The following is a 24,913-nucleotide window of genomic DNA, read 5'->3' as shown; positions in this document are numbered from 1 at the left end:
GTTTTTTTTCTTTTTCTTTTTTTCCTTCTTTTCTCTCTTCTTCTTCGCGTCTTCTTTCTGGGTATAGTGAGTGGGGGGCCACGCAGGTGAGTTGGGCAGTAGGTGGGCTGAGGCTAGCAGCGGACCGGCGCAGGGCTGCTGCAAGGGTGTGACGGGATCTGCTGCAAGGCACGCTGGGATTTAAATGCACTAATTTATTAGAATCATCATAATAATTTTAATTTTTTTTTCAATTATTATCATGAGACCTGTACAATCTTAACAATTTTGTTATTCAAAATTGCTGGTAGTCAAAATTGTTGAAAAATAATCAAGAACACATGAAGAGGATCCCAACTAGGTTTATAACTACATTGTTATTATTTTCTCTCCATTAGTTATCATGAAACAACATATACAATCATAAGGATTTTGTAATGCAAAATTGCTAGTAGTCAAGCTTGTAGAAGAAGATTCCAATTAGGATTTATATATATCATACTAGGTTTTATTTTCTTTCTATTAATTACCAAGAAAAAATATGAACGATCATAAGAATTTTGTAATGCCTAATTGCTAATAATCAAGCTTGTCATGAGCTCATGACAAAGATTTCAACTTGAATTTATAACAATATTAAAAGCTATTAAACATATTCCAATTATAGTTCCTTTTCTAATATGAATGTCTTTTCAGTCTTTTCATTTACCCATATAATCTGATTTTAAATGTAAATAAATTAGAATGTGTATTTAGTATTTAGGGATGTGTTAATAAAATTTTCTGAGATAATTTTATTGATTAAATATCATTATAATCAGGTTCTATGGTAGCCTCTACTTTCAGAGAAATGACACTAAACAAATTCATAGAATACATAGGCAGTTTAGTTTCTTTGGCTAGGAGCCACCAAATTTGCATTGTGACGCACAAAATGAACCTGAGCGGACGACCCCTTGCTGAAGAAGACCTCTACAACCCAAATTCGAATGATCTAGAATAATACCTCTTAAATAGTCTAAATATCGTTAATATCCTTGATATTTTCTCAAATTTGTTGTATTTTACAACTAGCGTTATTAAATCCAACATCTACTAGCTACTTGGGCAAAACTGTACCCTTACAGCATAAGAAAATGAGTTGGTTACAAAGTCCAGACGCTCGAAGCCCCAACCGGAACAAGCAGTTCGTCACTTCAGTTGGTTTTGCTCTATCCACAGAGATCAACAGCATCCTCTAAATGGGTTTTCTGATTCCTTTTTAGGTTTCATTTTCCCATACCCAAAATCAAACACAGACATACATACAGAACTCTACCAATTCTAAAACCCCAAAAAAAAAAATGAAAGCTTTCCTCTTCTCTCTCCTAAAACCCCAAACCCTGTCTAAACCCACCAAACTCCTACCTCACCAACACTACCAATGTCGAGGCATCATCGCCAAGGTCCGCCTGAAATGGGTCAAGAACCGAAGCTTAGATCACATCATCGACACCGAGACCGATCTCAAAGCCGCCAGTCTCCTCAAGGATGCCATCAAGCGATCCCCAACTGGGTTCCTCACCGCCAAGTCCTTCGCCGATTGGCAAAAGCTTCTGGGCCTCACCGTCCCCGTTCTCCGATTCATGCGCAGGTACCCGACTCTGTTTCTAGAATTCCCACATGCCCGTTATGCCAATCTGCCTTGCTTTAAGTTAACAGACACTGCATTATTGCTAGACTCACATGAACAAACCATACACCAAACCCATGAGAGTGACACTGTGGAGAGGCTTAGTAGAGTTCTTATGATGATGAAAACCAAGAGTTTACCTCTGCAGTCTTTGTATCCTTTGAAATGGGATCTGGGTTTGCCTGATGGGTTTGAGAAAGTATTGGTTCCAAAGTACCCGGACTGTTTTCGATTTGTTAAGGCCTCGGATGGGGTTACGCGATTGAAGGTCATACATTGTCCTGATGAGTATGCTGTTTCGGCATTGCAGAGGAGTAAAGAGGGTGGTGATGTGGGGGATGAGTATAGGCAGTTCAAGAGGGGGCAGACTGTGTTGGCTTTCCCTATGAGTTTCCCGAGGGGTTATGGGGCGCAGAAGAAGGTGAGGGCATGGATGGAGGAGTTTCAGAAGTTGCCATACATTTCGCCGTATGAGGATTCTAGGCATATTGATCCCAATAGTGATCTTATGGAGAAAAGGGTTGTTGGAGTTTTGCATGAGTTATTGAGCTTGACCATTCATAAGAAGACCAAGAGGAACTACTTGAGGATCATTAGGGAGGAGTTGAATCTTCCACATAAGTTTACGAGAATCTTCACAAGGTATCCGGGGATTTTCTACCTTTCATTGAAGTGTAAAACAACCACGGTAGCGCTCAGGGAAGGTTACCAACGAGGGAAGCTAGTGCACCCGCATCCCCTTGCACGTTTGAGAGAGAAGTTTTATCATGTAATGAGAACAGGGCTTATTTATCGTGGTAAAGGTGTGAATATGCTGTCTCAGCAAGATATGTTGCTTGACAATGTGGAGAGTGAAAGTGGTCAAGACGACTCTGAGGAGGAACAGGTTGGAACAGGTGATGAATGCGATGAGGAGGAAGTATCAGACTTTGAAATGGAAGGATCTGATGAAGATTGAGTTTGATTGACTGAACAGTTTGCTTACATCAAGTAGCAATTGTCATTCCCTTTCAAGTAAGATTCTCTGGGCAAAGGTTGACTTAACAGTTTTCTTATTTGTGTAGTGAACATCATTTGTGATTTTCTTAGCTATGCGCTGAAAAGGCATGTTTTATGGTCTCATGTCAGCCAAATAGAAATCTACTGAGATTGTTTCGATTTTCTTGTACAAATGTGATAATGATTCTGAGGTTTACCTTCAAGGGTAACCACTGTTCTGTGAGGCTACAGGATCATACATATATTGGTCTTTTAATAGTAAAATTGAAGAATCCATCATAGTGCTTTCTGTTTCTTTACATTGTTCAAATATATATACCATTTAGAGAAGTGAAAAGATTTCCCGTTGCAAATTATTTTATAATCTAACCCGAACTACATTATACTTATATCTATGTGAATAGTTGTGCAATCATATGCCCCTGTATTACATCCGGAGATTTATGAAGTAGGGGAACTACTAGGTTTTAAGAACCATAACAGAGTAAATGAAACTGCATATATAGATGTTTGACTACTCTTGGATGGCATTCGGAAATCCTTAAAACGTTTTTCCCTAGGGTTAGAACTTTCTGTGTTTCTGGGAAGATAAATAAATTATTTTACCAACCGATTCAAACTTTTATGATATAGTTTCTCTCATCTATTTCTCTTTCTAATTCGAATTATAAGATCTTTTGAATCTATTATGCTTTCTTTGTCACATATTTGTGCATGTGTGGTCTCTTATCATGTTTTAGTGCCAGTTTCAAAAGTGTTTTCACTGCAGGGAAGAAGCTTATAGCTATTGTCTTGCTCCTACATCAGTTTTGTTCGATAATGCAAATTGACCTGGTTCATATCTGTGCGCAAAGAGTAATATTTAGAACTTGCTATGTATTGTGGTGTCAAGGCTTTTTTTGTTATGGATCCTTGTGCATATTCTGCATTGAAATTCCTATTGAATCAAACTCTGCACCATGTAGATTTCTTGGATGTTATTTAAAACCAGGTTTAGTTGGTTCGACTTGGATCCGTAATAGGTGTCACTATAAACTCTTAGGTTCATTTAGCTCATTATTTGAACTCAGTTCTCTGTTGTCTAATTAGGCTTACAGTGTCTTAACGTTCTCCCACTTATGTCTATGGATGTGCATGATTGATATAGATCTTAGAGAGATTGACCCTGTTATTTTTCTCTGAGATTAATAAGAGCATTTCTTCCAGATATAAAAGAAGAAACCTCTACCCTTTACCCTTTTTTTTTTTTTTGGTCTGATTTTTTCTCTTTGCCATTGGCCATTTGGCTTGCTTGATTCTCATTGTTTCCTTGCAGCTTTTAGCTTTTTGTGTGTGTTGTGGCCATTTGTTTTAGTGAGAAAAGGACCTCTAATCTTCCAAATGAATCAACTAAAATGGATGATTCTTCCCTTCATGGATGGTACATCTCTAACAGTTATGTGATCTTGAAACCAAGTTTGAACCGATAATTTCTATTCAGCCTGGTAAAAACCAGCTTTTCCGGTGGAACCAAGAGGACCAAGTAGCATTTCAAGCCAACTTGAAAATGAACACCAGGGGTGTAAGAAGACCTTACTTCAATACAAAAATGTCCAGGTTTTGATAGTAGAATTGAAATGTAGTGACCAAATTGCCAGATTGTATTGATGGAAAGCAATGAAATAATATGTTGTAAAGTGTATTCACAAACAACTGCCAAATTCAATACCCATCTATTTAGTAAGTCAAGAAACCTGTGACGATTCACAAGTCTCAGAGACATAAATAACCCTTCCAACTATTATGCTGTCCTATTTGAGTCTCAGTAATTTAGTATAGCAGCTCCAATTTTAGAAACGAAAACTCAAGAACAAAGAAAGAGAACAAGCAAAATATATAATCCATTAATTTGAAGAAAAATAATATCCTATATACTCAATTGAAAAAAGAACAGGAACAAGTCCAGTATATGATGGGAACACTAGTCCCAAGCACTAGGACCAGTACCACCGCCATAACCCCCACCACCATAGCCGCCGCCACCACCATAGCCGCCGCCACCACCATAGCCGCCGCCACCATATCCGCCGCCATTATTTCCCCCTCCATAGAAATCTGAACCCCTGTTGAAAGAATTCTCCCTTCTGAAGTCACGGCCTCCAAAACGGCCTCCCCCAGATCGCCGGTTTCTACCACCACCATAAGAAGCCCTCGATGCGTATCGAGTAATCCAAGCAGGCACTTCCTGATTTGCTTCTTGCATTAGATCAGCTAGTGGTTTTGCCATCGAAAGGTTGTTCTCATTAAAGAATGCTGTTGCAAGTCCTGATTTTCCAGCTCGCCCTGTCCGACCTATCCGGTGAACATAATCATCAATGTCATTTGGAAGATCAAAATTTACCACGTGAGCTACATGGGGAATGTCCAGACCACGTGCAGCCACATCTGTTGCCACTAAAATTGGTGTATGTCCACTCTTGAATGATCTCAGTGCCTGTTCTCTTTCCTGCATACAGACATACCGGAATTATGTCAGGACTTGAATTAATGCTAAACTTGCATGGCCAATGTAACATCTAAAGAAAAGGACTACCATTAACAACAAAGTGATTTTTCCACTCAGCATCAGTATCATAAAATGCCATTACCCAAATCAGAAACCTATCTCTATTTAATTGAAGAGAAGTTCGACAGGTTCATAGGTGGTCTTAAGACATTATCAATGAAACAGACACTATCTTACTGCAAGAAAAACAGAGATATAATCTGCACGCTTATTCAGCTCAACAAAAGAGGTTTTTGTGTTTTTCTTAGATTCTCTTTTCCTAGTTTAGAAGTTTATGCCAGCTTATTCAGCTCATGTGTTCAAAGTCCCCAACCTAAAGCACCTAGAGCTCCCTACTGGATCTTATAGACACACTTTTGAGTGCTTGCCCGCATCTGCCTTGAACAGATAATACTGTCATGGCAAAATAGTCTAACTACATTCAAATTACAAGTATCGAATGAAACCAGGCTTTTTTTTTTCTTTTTTCTTTTTTACAAACCTTGAAAATAAGTAATAATGTATATCATTAAAAGAATGAAAAAAGAAAACTATTATCATCTGTTTGCAAGGTCATTAGAGATGGCATATTTGTTTATTTCATGGTTACACAATGCAAAAAGCTACAAGTACAATGGCTTGATATCTCATGTCTTGATCACTCTTGATTATTATACCTTCTCCAGTCCCTCATTATTCCTTTTTAACTCTTTTAAGTAACGCATAAATTAGGGGTAGAGATAAGGAGGGAATAAAAAGAATGGAGAAAGCTCACACCTATAAACAAGGAAGGGCATGGCCAATGATTAGGAAAGACACTAAAGCAACAAACTACAAACTCCAAGTTTCAGTCAAGTCATCTCTTTACCAAGAATTTATATAATAAGAAATATCACTCAGACACAAAGCAGTTGAAAACACTTCTTATACCCTAGATTAATCTCGAACCAGCTAACCTGTTGTGTTCTGTCACCATGAATAGTAGTTGCCGGAAACCCATTAATACACAACCAGTGTTCCAGCGCATCTGCTCCCTTCTTTGTCTCCACAAAAACTAATGTCAAAGCTTGCTGCAGATTCGGTTACACAGAATTATTAATATAATGCAAGATACTGATCATTAATTTGAAGAAATAGATTACAAGTAAGTTTGGTCGATTAAATTCAAATAAAACACTTTCAAATAAATAAATAAAATACCTTGCCATGAGTTCCATTTTCCCTTTGTGCGTGAAGGAGGTCCATGAGATGACTTCTCTTATCAGATTCATGAACAAATTCAACTCTTTGAACAATTAAATCAGTACTTGAGCCAACCCTTCCAACAGCCAAAAATATATAGTTTGCCAGAAAATCCGACGCCAGTCTCTGCATTCCAACAGAAATTGTGAGCTATCAGATACTTTCACATTCATTATTGAAATCTACTATTCAGTACAACCATTATCAACATACAAGTCAAAGGGAAAGATCTCAGAAACCACTTTTGATGATGCACCAATACGTATATACAGATTGTCAATAATTGAAGAAGAAATTAACAGGAAACTGACAGTTGAAACAAACCTGTATCTCCTTCGGAAAGGTTGCACTGAACAGCATGGTCTGTCTCAAACCTGGTGGAGGCATGTCCATCTGTTCCACTATCTTCCTAATTTGAGGCTCAAAACCCATGTCCAGCATCCGATCTGCCTCATCAAGAGCCAAATATTGTATCATCTGCAATGATACTCTAGCTCTCTCAAGCAGATCTACCAATCGACCCGGAGTTGCCACAAGAATATCTACTCCTCTTTCAAGCTCTCTCAACTGGCATGATTAGAAAACATACAGTAAGACATGAATCTCACTGAAAAGAATATGCAAGTAAACTGGACAGGTATAGGCCCCAAAGGATGTCCATAAGTTATAATAGTTGAATGGATAGCGATGACCTGGAACAGGTCATCTCCTATGGTATGCAACTACAGTTACAGCTGAATACATGAATCAATTTCTTTTCAGACTCTGTCAGAAACTTATAAACCTAAGACCCGCCCATCCTTTACAACCTAGTCCTCATTCTATAAGAAGAATAAGTATGACAGGGCCTAATACATAAACTACAATCAAGTTAATTCCATTGGTAAAAGGATGCAAAACATAATGCCACAACCAATTCCATGCTTTACACACCTGTTGGTTTATTGGCGCTCCTCCGTAAGCAACTACCACCTTGACACCAGTTTGATAAGAAAACTTTCTAGCTTCTTCATGTATCTGCAAGCAAGTCAAAAGAGTAACAACAATAAGCTTACATATTGACCATTAGAATGTGGATGTAAGACTGGCATAATCACAATCTAACCTGACACGAGAGTTCTCTAGTAGGGGAGAGAATAAGAGCAAGAGGATAGACAGTACGTGCTCCACGAGGTCTCTGAGCATACTGCCCCTGCATGATCCCACTAATAATTGGAAAGCAGAAAGCAGCTGTCTTGCCAGAACCTGTCTGAGCACAGGCCATCAAATCTCGTCCTGCAAGAGAGATCGGTATTGCATGACGCTGAACAGGAGTTGGCCTCACATACTTGCATCTCCTAATATTTAAATTCAATGCGTCCCCTAGATCTATCTCTGCAAAAGTATTCACAGGTGGCGGGACATCAGATCCACTAGTTTCAACTGGGATATCCTCATAAGCATCAAAGTTGATGCCTGTGTTTTCTTGCTCAAAGGGCTGTTCTGTGTTATCGTCATCAGCAAAGGGATTTACCTCCCGTTCCCTCCCACGGTCCCACCCTCCACTTCTATTGTTCCAACCACCACCACCTCGACCACCGCCACCACCACCACCTACATATCCCCCACGCCCAACATCAGACCTAAAACCACCACCACCGCCCCAGGCAGACCCAGCTGCAGGCCCATTATAACCTACATTGGCTGGTGGCAGGGTAGTCTGTGAAGGAGCCGGAGGATCAGCAGACGGAGGCCTATTACGAAGATGTGGCGGAACATAAGTTGATCGTGCAGGACGAGATGAGCTGCTATTGTCAGACGGGCGCGATGAGCTTCTATTTTCAGATGGACGCGATGATTTGTTATTGTCAGATGGACGAGATGAGCTGTTATTTTCAGACGAACCGGCGTCTGCATTGTCTCCATCATTACCTACAGAATCTGCCCATGACCTCATGATTGCTAATACGCAACACCTTCCTTTCCACTAGTTTTGATGAGTAACCTAATGCACCACATACACAAGAAATAAATAAGTTGCACTTCCAAATCTAAACTTGTCTACTGCATTTACCTTCTATACTTTTTTTTTCGAAAGCAAATATCTATACAAAATATAACTTGCGGATTAAAACCTCATCAACAAACAAGCAAAAATAGGACTTGCCTGCAAAAACTAAGAACACAACTAAGAAATTATAATTCCATAACTACAATTAAAGTAGAATATTTATACAGATTAAACAGAAAAGTGATACAAAACCTGTCACTATTGATTCGTATCGCAACAAATACAAATCTGAGCAAGCAGATCACAGTAAATCAAGCAAATCAAAACAGCATTCTAATCAAAATTTCGAAAACAACAGCAATGTCATACTCCAAACAATGAAACGAGCGCGAGAAAAACACAAGCATCGTTAAAAATTGAAACGAAAGATTAAGAGCACGCATTCAAAGAGCCAACTGAGACATGCAACACGCTTAGCAAGCACCAAAACCTCGCTTCGATATACAAAATCGCCGAGACTGAGATGAGAGAGAGAGAGAGCTTGGAACCTGAAGCGAAAACGAGAAGTGAAGAATTGGATCGCGAAACGGGAATTACAGAGAAACCCTAGGTTTTGGTGAGAGCAAGAAGAGCAGGATCGGACAAAGAAGCGCAGATATCGCTTTGGATTTTAGTCTTCGTCGTTCGTCGTCAATGAGATGATTTTTCTCTGGCTTTTCAACCCGGGGGGGATCAGAGTGTTCTTTTCCTTTTCCCTTCTTCTACGCTATGTGAGAGGAAGATTTTTTAGTTTGATTTTTCAAAATAATAATAAATATCTTAAATTCACTGACGTCCGTACAATTTGGGGGGACGCCCTGCCGTCACAATAAAAATAACCGAACGGTGAACCGTGAAATTGTGGGGATTCTCAAGAAATAAAGGGTAGGGTAAATCTACCTATAATCTATCTCTCCCAAAAATAAGTTGCTTTTCAGCTTCGGCCAGAGATGAGAAAAGATAAATTACGGCAAAATATTTGGGTGGGATTCCAAATTTTCCTTTAACTTAGGCATTAAGTATGAGTGTAACTTATGGAGTGGTAAAAATAAATTTTAAAATGTATGTATAACGAAAGTGGATAGGTGACCGTTAAAGATAAGAGAAAGTAAGCAGGTGACCGTCTAAAAGAAGACAAAGTGGGTCCGTGACCGTTAAAAATAAAAGATAGTGAGTAGGTGACCGTCTAAAAGAAGATAAAATGAGTCGGTGACCGTTTAAAAAAAAAGTAACAAGTCTTACTAAAAGTGATAAATTTTCTTTTGTAACAGGATATTATGGATTAACAATAATTTTTTTGAGTAAATACCCTGAATTACTACAGTAAAGTCGCTAGATTGCTATACTCATTTGCTTTTTGTACCAAGATAGTAGAATTTTTGTCAAATATATTTTTTGACTTCCAAAAGAAATATATCATTACTAAAATCAAAAAAATATCTCGCGCAAATTCTTTGTCGAGTGCTAAACAAACCAACAATTACCATTCATTCCAATAATAGATTATTAATCCTATTCATCGAGCCTACAACTAGAGCAAAAATTCTAATAATCTAAACAAACAAAGCTACAACTATTTTTATAGCTAAAAAGTTAAGCATGCTTAAGAGGGAGATTTCGTCTCTTTTCTCTTATTAATGCCGCCACTAAGGTTCTACCCTAGGCATAGCCCTGATTTTTCAGTAGATCGGCCCTAATTCCTTTCTAAGGAGTGGTTATGGTTGTTCTCTAACACACAAGGTGCTCTAGCTTCCTGTTCTCAATGGCTTTTGTGTTGGGTTTCTTGGACTCAACTTTAGGGGGCACAGGATGGTCATTTGTTAATGGAAGTACGGTGGTTTGGTCGAGGATTATGGCTACAGACAGAGCAGTGTGGGGGTGGTCAACTATTTTTGGATCCCTCATTAGGGCAATTAAATAGGTCATTATTTTGCCTGTAAATATCAGTCATGAAATAAACAATGATTACGGCCTTAAGTATGGTAATAAACGCGCAATGATTATGATTGTAAGTACGCAATGAATGACTATCATAAGTACGCAATGATTAACAGTTATTAGTGCAGCAATAATTGTCATCTTAAGTGTGTAAATAAATGCAGCCATAAAAGCATAAATAATGGCGGTTTGTCCCCTAAGTAAGTCATCACCTATACAAAGGAGGCTCGACGTCCAAGTAATCCATCCCATTCGGACTCATCTTACTACACTACTAAGAAATGTACTGACTTAGGCATTGGATGATTTTCTACAGGTACCCCTCCCCCCTCCTCTTAGAGCCGACGGTCAAACTCCGACTCAACGCCCCAAGGAAGCTTCTCGATCATTCCTGGTCCGCATTCATTGCCATAAAAGTATAAATAACGTCGATTTGTCCCCCAAGTAAGTCATTGTCTATATAAAGGAGGCTCAATGTCCAGGTACCCCCCTCATCATCGAGCCGACGGTCAAACTTCCAGTTAACGCTCAAAGAAAGCTTCTCGATTGTTCCTAGTCAGCTCTAGCTCCAGTCCGCATTAATTGGTGAGTCAAAATCTTCTACTGAATTTTTCGTCACCAACAAGTGGCGCCATCTGTGGGAAACATTTTTCCCTAAAAAGTGATGGCGGGAACTGCACCTTAGGAAATCTCATTCCTGTCACTAAGGACTGGGAGTGATGGAATACAAGCCCTAAATAGACAAGAGGCCGGCTAACATAGACTAGCGTTCTTTACTTTAGTAATCATATTTCTGATTTTTGCTTCCTTTTATTTTCGAAATATATTTGTGGCCGGTGTCTCCGAAATGTATGTATAAAGCTGGTGGACAAAAAAATAAAATTTTGTTTATCAGATCCAAAGGAAATGAGGGCATTTCCATGTCTCATGCTGAAAATGACTCTTTACCTCGAGGAAAGAATTTAGGCGAATAGGGCCTAAGGAAAGATTCAGGGAGGCTAGGGCCCGAGGAAAGATTTGGGGCTGCCAAGATTGCCCGGGCCCAAGGAAAGAATCGGGACGGCCAGGGCCTGAAGAAAGAATCGGGGCAGCTAGGGCTCGAGGAAAAAATTGGGCCGGCCAAGGCTTGAGGAAATATTCGAGGCAAGATTTGACACAACAAGGGATCCGGAAATTTCCTCTTAGGACAAGTGTCTAAAGAGAAAATTTGGGGGCATTGTGGGGGTGGTCAACTATTTTTGGATCCCTCGTTAGGGTAATTAAATCAGTCATTATTTTGCCTGTAAATATTGGTCATGAAAGCAACAATGATTACGGCCTTAAGTATGATAATAAACGCGCAATGATTATGATTGTAAGTGTGCAATGAATGACTATCATAAGTACGCAATGATTAACCGTTATTAGTGCAGCAATAATTGTCATCATAATTGCGTAAATAAATGCATCCATAAAAGCATAAATAATGGCGGCTTGTCTCCCAAGTAAGTCATCGCCTACATAAAGGAGGCTCGACATCCAGGTAATCCATCTCATTCGGACTCATCTTACTACACTACTAAGAAAAGTACTGACTTAGGCATCAGAGGGTTTTTTGCAGGTCCCCCCCCCCCTCGGTGGCTCTTAGAGCCGAATGTCAAACTCCAAGTCAACACCTCAAGGAAGCTTCTCAATCGTTCTTGGTCAGTTCCCGCTCCAGTCCGCATTCATTGCCATAAAAATAGAAATAATGGTGGCTTGTCCCCCAAGTAAGTCATTGCTTATATAAAGGAGGCTCGACGTCCGGTACCCCCCCTACTCCTCAAGCCGACTTTCAAACTTTGAGTCAACGCTCAAAGAAGCTTCTTGATCGTTCTTGGTCAGCTCTCGCTCCAGTCCGCATTCATTAGTGAGTCAAAATTCTCTACGGAATTTTTTGTCACCAACAGGAGGTCAATGCCTCAATAAGGTCAGTTGCGACAATTGGGAAGTGGTCTTGAATGGCATGGTTATTGACGCAGGCTACAGCAGTTGGGAGGGTGCTAGTTGGGATGGCAATGATCTTTTGCTTCCTCCAACTTCGTTGTATCAAGAAGCCAATTGGTTGCAAATGGGCGTGCAGTCGGGGTTGGTGCACGGCTCATGGAATGGTGGTTGGCCTGCAATGACTTATGGTTGGCAGCAATTGCTCGGGGATTTGCTGGAGTGTAGGTTGACTTTGGTGGCTGCATGGTAGAAGCTAGGGCTTTTGCTTGGTGGTTGGGCTTATAGGCTTGGGCTGCTGAGTTGGGGTCTATTCCCAGCTAGTTTATTTTCTTTTAATCTTTTAGAATAATCTGGGGTGCCTTTGTCTTCGGATTGTTACCCTAACCTTGTCCAGTTACTTTTATCGGTGCTTTTTCATATGGTGACAATGATTCAATATTAACGCGCCCTACTAGGGTGAGTCATTATGTAATGTTGCTTATATCTTCATTTTAATAGATTGACGTCCTCCCTCTAAAAAAATTTAAAAATAAAATAAAAACCGACAAAGCTACATACATTTGGAGTCCTAATATGTGAGTTGTGAAAATTTTATATATATATATATATATATATTATTTTCACAAGTTAAATTAAGAAACGAAGGCAAGAAGTCTTATTCGAGTAACTAGGTCTCAAATGACCAACCATTGTGTCCTTCTTCACAGCTGCACCTTTGTAGGAACTTTGTTCTTTATTGTCATTGGCCATCCTCTTTTCTTTTTCACCATTGGCTTGGCTGATCCTTCAAATGTTAAAGGTTCCAATAAAGACTTACGCTTGAATTGACAAATTTAGATAACTTATTTCTCACAAGAAGGTAGAAATTACTAAACGTGGTTAAAAATATTTGTAGCAAGAGCCTTAGGAATATGTGTAGTAAACACCTGAGTTGTAGGTTATGCATTGAAGTTAACCTAAAATAGAGAGAACAATGTTGCATCATTAGACACAGATGAACCTTGATGACAGGAGGTTATGGCCACATATTTCTTAGTACCATTTTGGTCATAATGAGTGATTATAATACCAAATTTGTGGCATCAGCAGATGAGATTTTGATAAAAGAATTTCAGGTTACACATTTAGATATAACATAAAAAAGTCTTTTAAAAAAAAAAAAATTGGCAAAGATCCTAACCTAAATATTGCCTTTATCAATTTCCTTGAGAATGTAATGTTTCTCGATGAAGTCTTGCATTGTTTGAAGAGGCGGAGAAGTGGGAAGAAAAGTTACTGTTCTTTAAAGCTTGATATGAGTAAGGCCTATGATCGGGTTGAATGGTGTTCTTGGAAGGTGTTATGGAGAGACTGGGGTTCTGTGAGGTTTGGAGGCAGTGGATAATGCATAGTGTCAGAATAGTGACGTACTCCTTCATTGTTAATGGCGAGCTAAGAGGGAAACTGGTGCCTTCTAGGGGGTTACGGCAACGGTATGTCATCTCCCCGTATCTCTTCCTTTTGTGTGTGGAGCTACTCTCTTGACTCATTATGTATGCAGCAGATATTGGGAATGTTCATGGTGTGGAAGTTTGTCGAGGGGCACCTAGTGTCTCCCACCTGTTCTTGGCCGATGATTCATTCATTTTTTTCAAGGCGGAAGTGGAGGGTATCCAGGCTGTGAAGAATATTCTACAGGCATACGAGGCCTCCTCTGGACAACAAGTAAACTACCAGAAAAGTTGTATTTCTTTTAGTAAAAATGTGGAGTTGGATTTCCAGGAGGAGTTAGCAGGTTTACTAGGTGTTACTAGGGTAGACAAACATGATAAGTACCTTGGTTTGCCTACGGAGTTGAGTTATTCCAAGGAAGAGGCTTTCTCCTTTATGAATGAGAAGGTACGATCTAGAACACAAGGTTGGTGTGAGAAAACTCTTTTGGTGGCTAGTAAAGAAGTTTGATTAAAGCTGTGGCACAAGCAATCCCCTCGTATGTTATGAGCTACTTTGAACTTCCAAAGACTGTGTTCTGAGATGCACCGTTTAATGGCACAATTCTGGTAGGGTGGATTTGATGAGGTCAGGAAATTACATTAGGTCTCTTGGGACAAGTTGTGTCGCCCTAAAGGGAAGGTGGTATGGGTTTCCGGGATATGCGCTCCTTCAATCTTGCTCTCTTAGCTAAGCAAGGGTGAAGGTTGCTAAAGGCAAAATATTTCCCACACCGTTCATTTTTGGAGGCTGATTTGAAAAAGGGGGCTTCATATCACTATGGCATGATTCTTGGATCTTCATCCCTTACTCGTTCCGACCTTTTTCGCCTATAATGGAGGGGACAGAGGAGTGGAAGGTAGCGGATGTAATTGATGATGTAAGGAATGGCTCACTGATGTGTTAGAAGAGTTGTTTTCTAATTGGGAGGTTGAGAAGATTGCTTCAATTCCGTTGAGCATTTGACTTGTGGAGGATTGATTTGTCTAGCACTTTGATAATAAAGGTGTATACTCGGTGAAAAGTGGGTATCATGTGCACTGATGTCGGAACAAAGTGCCTCGACGTCGATGGTGGAAGTTGGAGGTCCTCTACGGAAGTATTGGAACAAGATTTGGGCAGCCAAAGTTCCTGCTAATGTCAGAATGTTGGTTTGGCGTCTTGTGCATGGGATTGTCCCAACCAGGTCAGCTCTTATTTTACGTCATGTCCATATTATGGATGTTGCATGTGTGTTTTGTAAATCTACCAATGAAACGAGTTTGCATGTTTTTAAAGAATGTGCTTTTCTCCAAAGCTTTTGGAGACTATGCCCACTTGGTTTGAATTCAAGGGAACATGCAGCTTGTGGTATGAAGGAGTGGATCTTTGACATGATTGATATACCAAGCAATGACCAGCTTGACTTGTTCTTTATGGCTCTTTGGTCTGTGTGGATAGAGAGAAACAAGATAGTTTGGAATGATGGGAGTTGTCAGCCTATGTACATGATTCAGTGGTGTATGAGAAGCCTGGAAGAGTTCCAGAAATATCACCCTAAAGCAACGAATAAGAAGAAAAGACGGGTGACTAAATGGCAATGTCCACCTAAAGGTAGGCTGAAGATTAACATAGATGGGGCTTACAAAGCTGACACAAATGTTGGAGGCATTGGAGTGATAGTCAGAGATGATTTGGGCATAGGTATTGCCGCTATTGCAAGGCCTTTTCAGCGTGCTCACTCGATGATTAATATGGAGGCTGAGGCATGTAGAGCAGGCCTTCTTCTTAGTATACACCAAGGTTGGACGAATGTAGTTATCGAGAGCGACTCTGCCCTTCTAATTACTGCACTCCAGAGTAGGGAGGTTAATTTCTCGGAGACATGGTTCTAAAAAACGGCCTAAGCGGCGCCTAGGCGCTAGGCGTTGGGTCATCGTTCCGACTTTGGCCTAGGCGATTGTGTTAGGCATGGGGCTTCTCGGCGGTCGCCTAGGCGGTCTAGGCGGGAGGCTAGGCGCTCTAGGCAGAGCACTAGGCGCTGCTCCTCAAGCTCTGCAATATCGACTTGTTGTCGTGAAACTTGGCCAGAAAATGGATGGGTTAAGAAGAGATCGGGTCGGGGTCTGAATCTCCTCGATGAATCCGCCACTGCAATCGGAGAAAAAGATCGAGTCTTGGCCCGATACCTGACCCAAATCATTCTACTGCATGTGTAGCACCAGTAGGAGGCGTCCATGGAAGCCATCTGAGATGAGCTAATCCCTAATTTCACAAAGGGGGCCAAATTTGGCGAAGAGGCAAAAGAGCAAAAGGCTCTTGCTTTATGGAGGAATTGAATCTGGTAAAGCTAAATTAGAGGTTAGAAATCAAGAATGAATTGGGATTGAATGGGGTTGAGCTTTGTGAGCTTTTGAACTGTAGTGAAGCCAAAGAGAGATGAGAGAGAGACGAGAGAGAAAAAGTAGAAGAGAAGCAGAGTGATGATTTAGAATTGATTGTTAACGAATTATCAATGAATTGGTTATTATTTATTAAAAATCAATACTGTTTTTTGTTAGCTCAATATTAATCAATGAAATAAAATTGATTGCTAATAAATAATTAATAAACTATGATATTTTATTATATAATTGTATATTATAGAAATAAAAAAAAAAAAAACCGCCTCGCCTAGGCCCCAGACCACCGCCTAGCGTTTTTTAGAACCTTGCTCAGAGGTAAGTCGAGTTTTGATGATTGTAAAGATTATTTGTCTACTTTTCAATCTGTAGAGATTAGACATATTTTCCGTGAAGTAAATTGTATTACACATAGGCTTGCACACCTTGCTAGTTATATGTTTATTAATGATGTTTAGCTAGATGAGACTCTTGATATTATTCAGGATGTTCTCTATGATGATTACTGTAATTGTTCTATTGTACCACGGGGTTTAGGTGTTATGTCCCCTCCCCCCTCCCCCCCCGGTTGCAAAATTCTTCTATTAATATAATAAATGGAATCGGGTGTGGGGCTGAGTCTCCCAGCTAGGTTAGGTTCCAAACTCCTTTAAAAAAAAATGTTTCTCGATGAAGCTTGAGATTGTAATGTTACTGTTATGCAATTTCTCAATTCAATTCCCCTAACATTTATTTTATTTTATATAGATGGGTCTAATATGTTATATTCCATTTTTTTTGTCTTTTTATTTTTTATTTTTATCAACAGATAGGTGTAATGATTCATGGATTATATTGCTCAAGGCATTATTCTCCTCCTTTTTCTTTAAACATGCAAGGTTATTCTCCATCTGAGGAAGATTTTCTTCCATACAAAAAGAAGGTACATTTTCTTACCTGAATTTCTATTATTATTTTTTGTTTGAACGACATTTGGAATAAAGATTAATTGGGAGGTTCATCCTCAGCACTTATTTAATTCAATAAGTTGCAATTAACTGCAGACATAATATGATCTCCAATTGTTGGTACTGCATATAGCCCAATCTCCAATTGATTATTTAATTCAAATCTTTAAAGTTCAAATGTCTCAAGGAAATCATGAAAAGAGAGGGAGTAAGAGAAGGAGAAATGAACTTTGGTAAGTTAGGATGGCTTTTAATTAATTCATTAATTCATTTGAGAACAAAGGCAAGAGTTTTAGCACTTTTTCATGCTCCTGTCAGGAAGGGTGAAGGCGTGAAGCAAGAGTGGATGCAAGACAGCGAAGCATCAGTGGATGCTCAAATACTAATTAATGGTCTAGGTTTAATCTTATCTTTTTTTTTTTTTTTTTAAAGGAGAAGCATAAAATTGTATTATTTCCATATCATCACTATCTTAGAACCAAAATTGATGACATAGCAGGTGCCACGTCATTTGGTAATGAGTTTTGGTATAATTTTTTGGAATCTCAAGCATTTTCCTCTAGGAGTGAAAAAGAAAAAAAATTTGATCGTATAAGAAAGGCGTATAATACGGTATTATGCGCGTGTAAAGCATCAAGTGTTGAGTGAAGCCAACAGAAACAAACAAAGAGGAAAAAGTGTGGAGGGCTAATTAGGTAATTGAAGCATTACCACGTGGCAGCGGGTGGCGTAAAATGCAACGAGCGTCCTATATACCCACTCGCTCCTTAGTTCACGCGCCCCCCTCTCATTTTTTTTTGTCTCCGTCCGCTCTCGCCCTCTCTCTGCTTTAAGCGCGAGATCAGAGAGTGAGGACCGGAAGGTTGGCCCTAAATCCGAGTACCACTTATCCCAATCCATTCGATTTCCGAAGCAGAGAGAGAGAGAGAGACGAGGAGCAATATGGGCGTGAATTCGGCATCCTCCGATTCCGGCAACGATCTCAACGAGCAGATCGAGCAGCTCATGCAGTGCAAGCCACTCTCCGAGCAACAGGTTTTTTTTGTACATTCTTCATTTTCTTCGATTTTGCGGATGAATATGTGGAGGTTTTGGATTTGAGAAAGTCGGATTTAGGGGTTTGGATTGGGGAGAAAAGAAGATAAGAAATGAGTGGATTTATTCGAATTTTTTTTATTTTATTTTTTATTGGTTTACTTGGCGGGTAATTTTTTATTGATATAGCAAAATGGGAGATTTTCTGTGTGTATATATATTTTTGTGTATTTTAATTATGGAATTCAGGTGCTGTGTGGCGGGATTTGGAATCCAATGCTTTCAAATGGAAAATCTTTGACTTTGTGTCAAATTTTTGTGGGGATTTTTATTCGCCTACAAATTATTGGGAGAAGTAGAGGCATCTTATGAGCTTTATTTAGTTGTGAACGCTAGTTCTGGATGCGGAAATGTGGAGAAAAACCAAAAGATGCGTTTTTATTTTTTTAATTTTTTTTTAATGTGGGTGATAATGATATTGGTAACGACTTTAAGTAGGTATCTTTGATGTGAAAGTTTTATTTTTTTTGCCGAAATTCGTTTAGGATACCGGTTGATTTTGTCTCGTTTTTAAAGCTTAGGCATTTTGAATGCTCGTAGTTCTCTACTATATATCCCAGAAACGGTTTGTTTCTGCACTTTCCAAAGACATTATCCAACCCTAGTAGTATTCTCAACTTGCCTTTTCCTCATTCTTCCTGGTAATAAAATTAGTACATGTAAAAGTTCATCTTTTCTTTGTTGTAGGTGAGAGTGCTATGCGAGAAGGCAAAGGAAATCTTAATGGAAGAAAGCAATGTCCAGGTGCATCTTTTTGTCTACTTACTGATTCTAATATTGGTATTATAGCATGCTTCACTAGTGTCAAGGTCTTCTTTCACTCTTTAATTAGGAATCAAATATGAATTTTGAATTCTGGACGTGGTTTATTGGGAGTGCATCGCAAAGTGCTGGAACCAACTTGAAGTTGTTGAGGCTTTATTCTATTCTCTGCTTTTCTTAAAGACTGCATTTGGTCAGTTTAGAAGGTACCACAACGTGGTAGTTATTGACTACTAAGCTGGATTGGTGGGAGTTGAACTCCTTGTATGCTACTTTATCTATAAACTCCTTGTCCACTATGCTGTATTATGTCTCTTTTCTTTTAATCAATACTTGTCTTATTGTTTTAAAACATCTAATTACTAATAAGCAGAATACTGATAATATTATATTTTCGTCGGAACCATTTACTCTGCTTTGGAGGCTGACAAGTCACAAGTCCTAGCTTTATCTTTAGGAAGCTTTAATGAATTATTATTACTAATAATATTGTGTCTAGTCTTTTGGGCACAGAAGTCAAAACTTTATTTGTTGGAAGCTTTTTTTTCCCTTCCTGCGTCCATAATACTTGCTTGTACCATTATCCACTATCATTGCTGTTTCACTCTTATTACAATCTACTTTTCAATTCGGATCTTTGAACTTGTCGTGGGAGGTACTAATTTTCTATATCATGTAATACAGCCTGTGAAAAGCCCGGTGACAATTTGTGGCGATATTCATGGGCAGTTTCACGACCTTGCGGAGCTCTTTCGAATTGGAGGGAAGGTATCAGTTCTCACTATGACCACTGTATTCAACCCTTATGTCTCAGCTGATGGAATGCTTTCAATTAAAAGTTGAAAACTTGAGATTGCAATGAACATTGGAGTGAAGCTGGGCATTTGTAGAGTAAATAGTCTATAGCCAGGAAACTGCTCATTTAATTCAATTGCACTGGCCCTTTTTAACTATATTGCTTGTTATGCATAAGCACCTGGGCCTAATCTGTATTATAAATGTGGTATGCAAATTTGTGTGTGCTCACATCATTCTTTTTTTGTCCCACTTGTTGTTTAGATAGTCTAATAACTGTATTTCATTGCAACTCCTATAATTTTATTAACTTTTGTTTGTTTTCATCTTGCATCTTAATATTCCAAGTACAATAATTGCATATCCAATTGAAGCTAGCTCACCATATATCTTGTTCATAAGTTTTTAAATGAATGATCTTCATTCAAATTCTCATCAAGGTTAATGTCATATCATTTTCATTGACAGTGCCCCGATACCAATTACTTATTTATGGGAGATTATGTGGACCGTGGCTATTATTCGGTTGAAACTGTAACGGTACGTACCAATCAGTTATTTGGATTTTTCTTTGGGTTCTGAAATCGGTCATTGTACAAGTTCTATAATTGTTAGTATCTTAAGTGCTGCGGTCAAGTTGTGTTTCTGTTTGGCAGCTGACAAGTATAGTGATAGGTAGTCGTTGGCAATAAAGATATGTACCATCGACGCTCTGTTTTTCAAGACGATGGGCACTGTTTCTGTGTCTGAATGGGCTAATTAGGCTGTTTTACTTTCTTCTAAGTTTCAAAACGGTACTAAATGCGGTAATACTATTGGCTAAAAGCCCAGGTGTAGAATTTGAAAATCACTAAGTAGATGACTCTAATTTATATAATTATTTTTCATGTGATTGCTTTTTATATTAAATAGAGCACTACTCTCTCTCTCTCTTCTGCCCCCCAGTTAAATTTCCTTGTAATTGGATGTCTAACCATTTAGGGTGGCAAGGCTTGGAATTTAGACTAGCCTAGGTTTCAAACCCTTAAAAATGCATCTCATCAGAAGCATGTTAGCAATTATTAATGCTTTAAATTATATTGGTGGAACTGATTAATTCATTTCTCCAGCTTCTAGTGGCCCTGAAAGTGCGTTATCATCAGCGCATCACTATTCTTAGAGGAAACCATGAAAGTCGTCAGGTATTTTACCTTTCTTTCAGTAGCTGTAAGTGTTGCATTCCTTCTTTTGTTAGAAATGTTATAAAGACTATTGAAAGGGATATCTTGATCAAACTTTTAACTGTTTGGTCCAGTGATGGTTGTATGGCAAGACAACAAAATTTTGGGGGTGATTTTCACACTTCATCTTCCACATTTTACACACTCGCTTCTCTATATACCAAATGGTTTTTACCTGTCCTTGAAGATGAAGTGCAAGTGTTATAAATTGGTGAAAAGGGGAGTGTCAAAAACATTCACCTAATGATTTACTTCCCATTTATAATTTTGGAACTTTGATAAGGAGATTTTCCTTTTATAATTCGGGAACCTTTATCTTGAGACAATATGGTCTGTGTGAAGTATGAATTGTTCATAGCTTTATAGTTGTTTACTGTTTTTTTGGCAGATTACTCAGGTTTATGGGTTTTATGATGAATGTCTTCGCAAGTGAGTATTCTGACTTGGCCTGGTTGCATGGTGTCTTGATATAATTAGACATGAACAGATTTCTTACATTTGAGTATTTATATGCCTCCTTTATTATTAATCCATACTCTTGCCAGATTTGAATTCTATTTCCTAAATGTATTTAAATATTTAGTTCTGATTTTTAGAGAAGCATAAAGTATAACATTAAAGGTTGCTCACACCACCATGCACACTGTGTCCCTTGACTTTTTACGTCCTTAAGCATCCTCATAGACTTGGGTATGAATAGCGTATTACTCGAGATCCTAGTTAAGACATGGAGAGTTTTTCTCAATGGAAATACGGAGGTGCAACTTACAGCCTATGGATGTGTTCATGTCAATGTTATAATCTATGGATTCTTATGAAATATTAGTAGAAAGCATGGGGTTGTTATACTCATGGTGAAAAAAAAACATAACAAATATTAATAATCAACAAATAACTGGTTAGATCACTTAAAAAAAAAAAGGGGTGGGGAGGATGAGACTGAGGAAATATTGGATTCATGATTATTCAAGTTTAAAATAAACTGCACTAGTTACTTGCCAAAGTCTCTTGGACTCAATACCTCAGGTTTAGTTGTTAATTCCCTTTTGAGTTTGAATACTTCATTTGCCTGTGCCCTTCAGAAAATATAATCAGAGTACCTGAAACCAATAGAAGGCATATTATATTGCCACGTCGTATAGGTCCATCAGTAGAAAATATTACGATCAAAGTTGATGAAGCCTTCTTGTCCTGCTTAGTTACTGTAATTCATGCATCAAGTACCAATTGACCTGCAAATTCAAACATTTTGCGAAAACTTACCTTTTATTGATTGAGCTATATATATAGAGATATATATATGTTCTTGAGAATGTATCCATCATAATCACAATTTAGAATGAAGCACTATTAGAGGAACTGCTTCTTACAATTTGATAGGAGCAATTTAGATTGCAAAACATTACCATATAAAGCTTTTAATGTGTTCAACAATGACTTAGAATGTGCTGAAAATCCTATCATCTAGAGTTTGCTGTGACATGAGACACTTGATCCGTAAGAACATGATTATATTCAAGAGAACGCTACTGTTGGACTTTAACTATTGTATCATTCTCCTGAGGCTTGTTATTTGTTTGTCATATGTTCAGTTTGTTTGGGCTTTTGGATATATTAAACTCTTTATGTAGTGATTTGCCACACTTGCATGTAAAAGGTTATATATGCTTCTAGCTTCTCTGGTAAGTAAAGGATAGTGGACTGATAATTTAATGACAGGTATGGGAACGCCAGTGTATGGAAGACCTTCACCGACCTTTTTGACTACTTTCCACTGACAGCATTGGTTAGTAATAATTTCTACACAGTTGCAAGTAAATGACTGCAATACTAGTATTGTGGATACAACTGGAATATGAAATTAAGATAATTTATATGGGGACTTATTCATGTTAAAAAGTTCACTTCTCAAAAAAAGAAAGAAAAAGAAAATGTTAAGAATCTCATGTAGTTGGAGAGGAATGATTGTTGTATATTTATTTTTAGAATCGTTAGCTTATTGTTGATACTCATGTGCTTATATTTAGGTTGAGTCAGAGATATTTTGTCTGCATGGTGGATTATCACCTTCAATCGAAAACCTTGATAACATAAGGAATTTTGATCGTGTTCAAGAGGTTCCGCATGAAGGGCCCATGTGTGATCTGTTATGGTCTGACCCAGATGACCGATGTGGTTGGGGTATTTCACCTCGCGGTGCAGGATATACCTTTGGCCAGGTAACTTCAAGTATATGATTGACTTTATTAGCATTTTTGAAGATGTTGAATTTCTACAATTCTAATGGCCACCTTTACATGTAATGCTATGATGTCTGCCTTATTGATGTGTAGTTGATCAAATGTTCACATTCTTTTCTGCAGGATATATCTGAACAATTCAATCATACAAATAGTTTAAAGTTGATTGCAAGAGCTCATCAATTGGTTATGGATGGATTCAACTGGGCCCATGTAATTCTTGTTTTAAAATTTGGGATATTTCATTGTCTTGGTTAATTAGTACATAGGATAAGGTCTATTGAATAAAACTATTTTGTACAGGATTTGGTCGATTGAATAAAACTGTTTTGTTTGGACAGGAACAAAAGGTGGTTACCATATTCAGTGCACCTAATTATTGCTATCGCTGTGGGAACATGGCGTCTGTTTTAGAAGTTGATGACTGCAGGGGCCATACTTTCATCCAGGTGTCTCTCTCTCTCTCACACATCCATTTTTAAGTTATCTGATGTAGTGAGATCAATTTGAGCATGCATGAATGACAAGGTCATGTCTGTGCAGTTTGAGCCTGCTCCTAGGAGAGGGGAACCGGATGTCACTCGTAGAACACCTGATTACTTTTTATGAAGCAGCTGCGATGGTGTCATTTATTTCGTAGCTCTACCACTTTCTGATGCATGGTTGCATATTGTTTTTGCACAAGATGACCGTTGGTTTTAAAATCTAAACCCTTCTTGGCTGGTTATAGCAATATTCCAAAAGGATGTAAAATACAAAGGTAAGATGTCTGCTGATTGTCTTAGACCTGAACCTTGCTGGATTTCCCATCAAATAGTTTGCCTAGTTGTTGACACACTGTCAGATTGTATTCTATCCAGCAAAATATGTGGATATTCCTTCTTATTGTTTGTTTTCATTTTTATTTTATTTTTGTAATTTTACCTTGTATGTTTTGTTACCCTTCCCAGTTTGGGCTCTCAAGAATGCTTGGACTTAATTATTAGTGGATAATTTCCTTTTTATTCGATTACTTCATAGATACTGATTCACATGATGGTTGATGGTTTTCTTATTCGAGTAGATATATCATGAGTGACATTGTGGTTTCCTTTCTTTTCTTTTTTTTCTCTCTTTTAGGTTTTTCGTGCTTGTTTATGATCTTTCCCCAATTGTGAAAGCCTGAGATATTATTGCTACTAGTCTAGGTTGGGATGGCAATATCCATCTATGTATGCAATGCTCAAAATTAGGTCCTTTGAAATGCTCTTTGAATGTACTAGATCCCAAACCTGGATTTTAATTCCCCAACCTCCATGCCCTACTGTCCTTACTTTCTATTATGGATTTGTTTGGATGGTGCGCTATTTGAAGCCACTGCCCATGTTCTAGTGTTTAGTGTTTAGACGCTTTCCCTTTTTAAGAATCCCATATGCTAGCATGTTACCTCCTATGAATTAGGAGCTCATTATTGTTGCACGGACATTTGAAGCAGACAGCTGTATCTTGTGTGGAAGGGGTGGCCTGCACTTCATTTGATATTCATAATTGGAGTGGATTGATGGGATGGCACCACATTTTGTCTTGTGCTTCAAGGTGTTGGCAATTAGTAATCAATCGTTTACACTCGAGGGGATTCTATTTCACTGTTGTAGCAATGTGATGGCGTGCACGTC

At 38.5% G+C, this 24,913-nt stretch overlaps 4 protein-coding genes across 4 annotated transcripts; 3 read left to right on the top strand and 1 right to left on the bottom strand.

Annotated features, from left to right (window-relative positions):
- The first annotated feature begins 1,071 nt into the window (after window positions 1-1,071).
- On the top strand, window positions 1,072-4,216 carry LOC112192450 (protein WHAT'S THIS FACTOR 9, mitochondrial). Its single transcript, XM_024332200.2, has one exon. The coding sequence runs from the start codon at window positions 1,323-1,325 to the stop codon at window positions 2,607-2,609; it is 1,287 nt and encodes a 428-aa protein (XP_024187968.1). The 5' UTR covers window positions 1,072-1,322; the 3' UTR covers window positions 2,610-4,216.
- A 288-nt stretch (window positions 4,217-4,504) lies between these two features.
- LOC112192449 (DEAD-box ATP-dependent RNA helicase 37) lies at window positions 4,505-9,181 on the bottom strand. Its single transcript, XM_024332199.2, has 7 exons — window positions 8,955-9,181; window positions 7,522-8,400; window positions 7,350-7,433; window positions 6,741-6,983; window positions 6,375-6,542; window positions 6,131-6,244; window positions 4,505-5,135 (listed from the first exon to the last, which is right to left on the bottom strand). Exons 2-7 carry the CDS (start codon window positions 8,350-8,352, stop codon window positions 4,611-4,613), a joined length of 1,965 nt encoding a protein of 654 aa, XP_024187967.1. The 5' UTR covers window positions 8,353-8,400; window positions 8,955-9,181; the 3' UTR covers window positions 4,505-4,610.
- Window positions 9,182-14,861: 5,680 nt separating this feature from the next.
- Window positions 14,862-15,692, top strand: LOC112194337. Its single transcript, XM_024334586.1, has one exon. It carries the CDS (start codon window positions 14,862-14,864, stop codon window positions 15,690-15,692), a length of 831 nt encoding a protein of 276 aa, XP_024190354.1.
- A 2,225-nt stretch (window positions 15,693-17,917) lies between these two features.
- Window positions 17,918-24,275, top strand: LOC112191853 (serine/threonine-protein phosphatase PP2A catalytic subunit). Its single transcript, XM_024331297.2, has 11 exons — window positions 17,918-18,181; window positions 18,929-18,985; window positions 19,688-19,771; window positions 20,267-20,338; window positions 20,908-20,979; window positions 21,407-21,447; window positions 22,738-22,804; window positions 23,046-23,237; window positions 23,382-23,471; window positions 23,600-23,707; window positions 23,802-24,275. The coding sequence occupies exons 1-11, from the start codon at window positions 18,089-18,091 to the stop codon at window positions 23,865-23,867; spliced, it is 942 nt and encodes a 313-aa protein (XP_024187065.1). The 5' UTR covers window positions 17,918-18,088; the 3' UTR covers window positions 23,868-24,275.
- The last annotated feature ends 638 nt before the right edge of the window (window positions 24,276-24,913 follow it).

This window comes from Rosa chinensis, chromosome 3 (genome assembly GCF_002994745.2).
Source record: "Rosa chinensis cultivar Old Blush chromosome 3, RchiOBHm-V2, whole genome shotgun sequence".
In the NCBI taxonomy this organism is placed as follows: domain Eukaryota; kingdom Viridiplantae; phylum Streptophyta; class Magnoliopsida; order Rosales; family Rosaceae; genus Rosa; species Rosa chinensis.
This window is presented reverse-complemented; position numbering and strand designations above follow the sequence as displayed.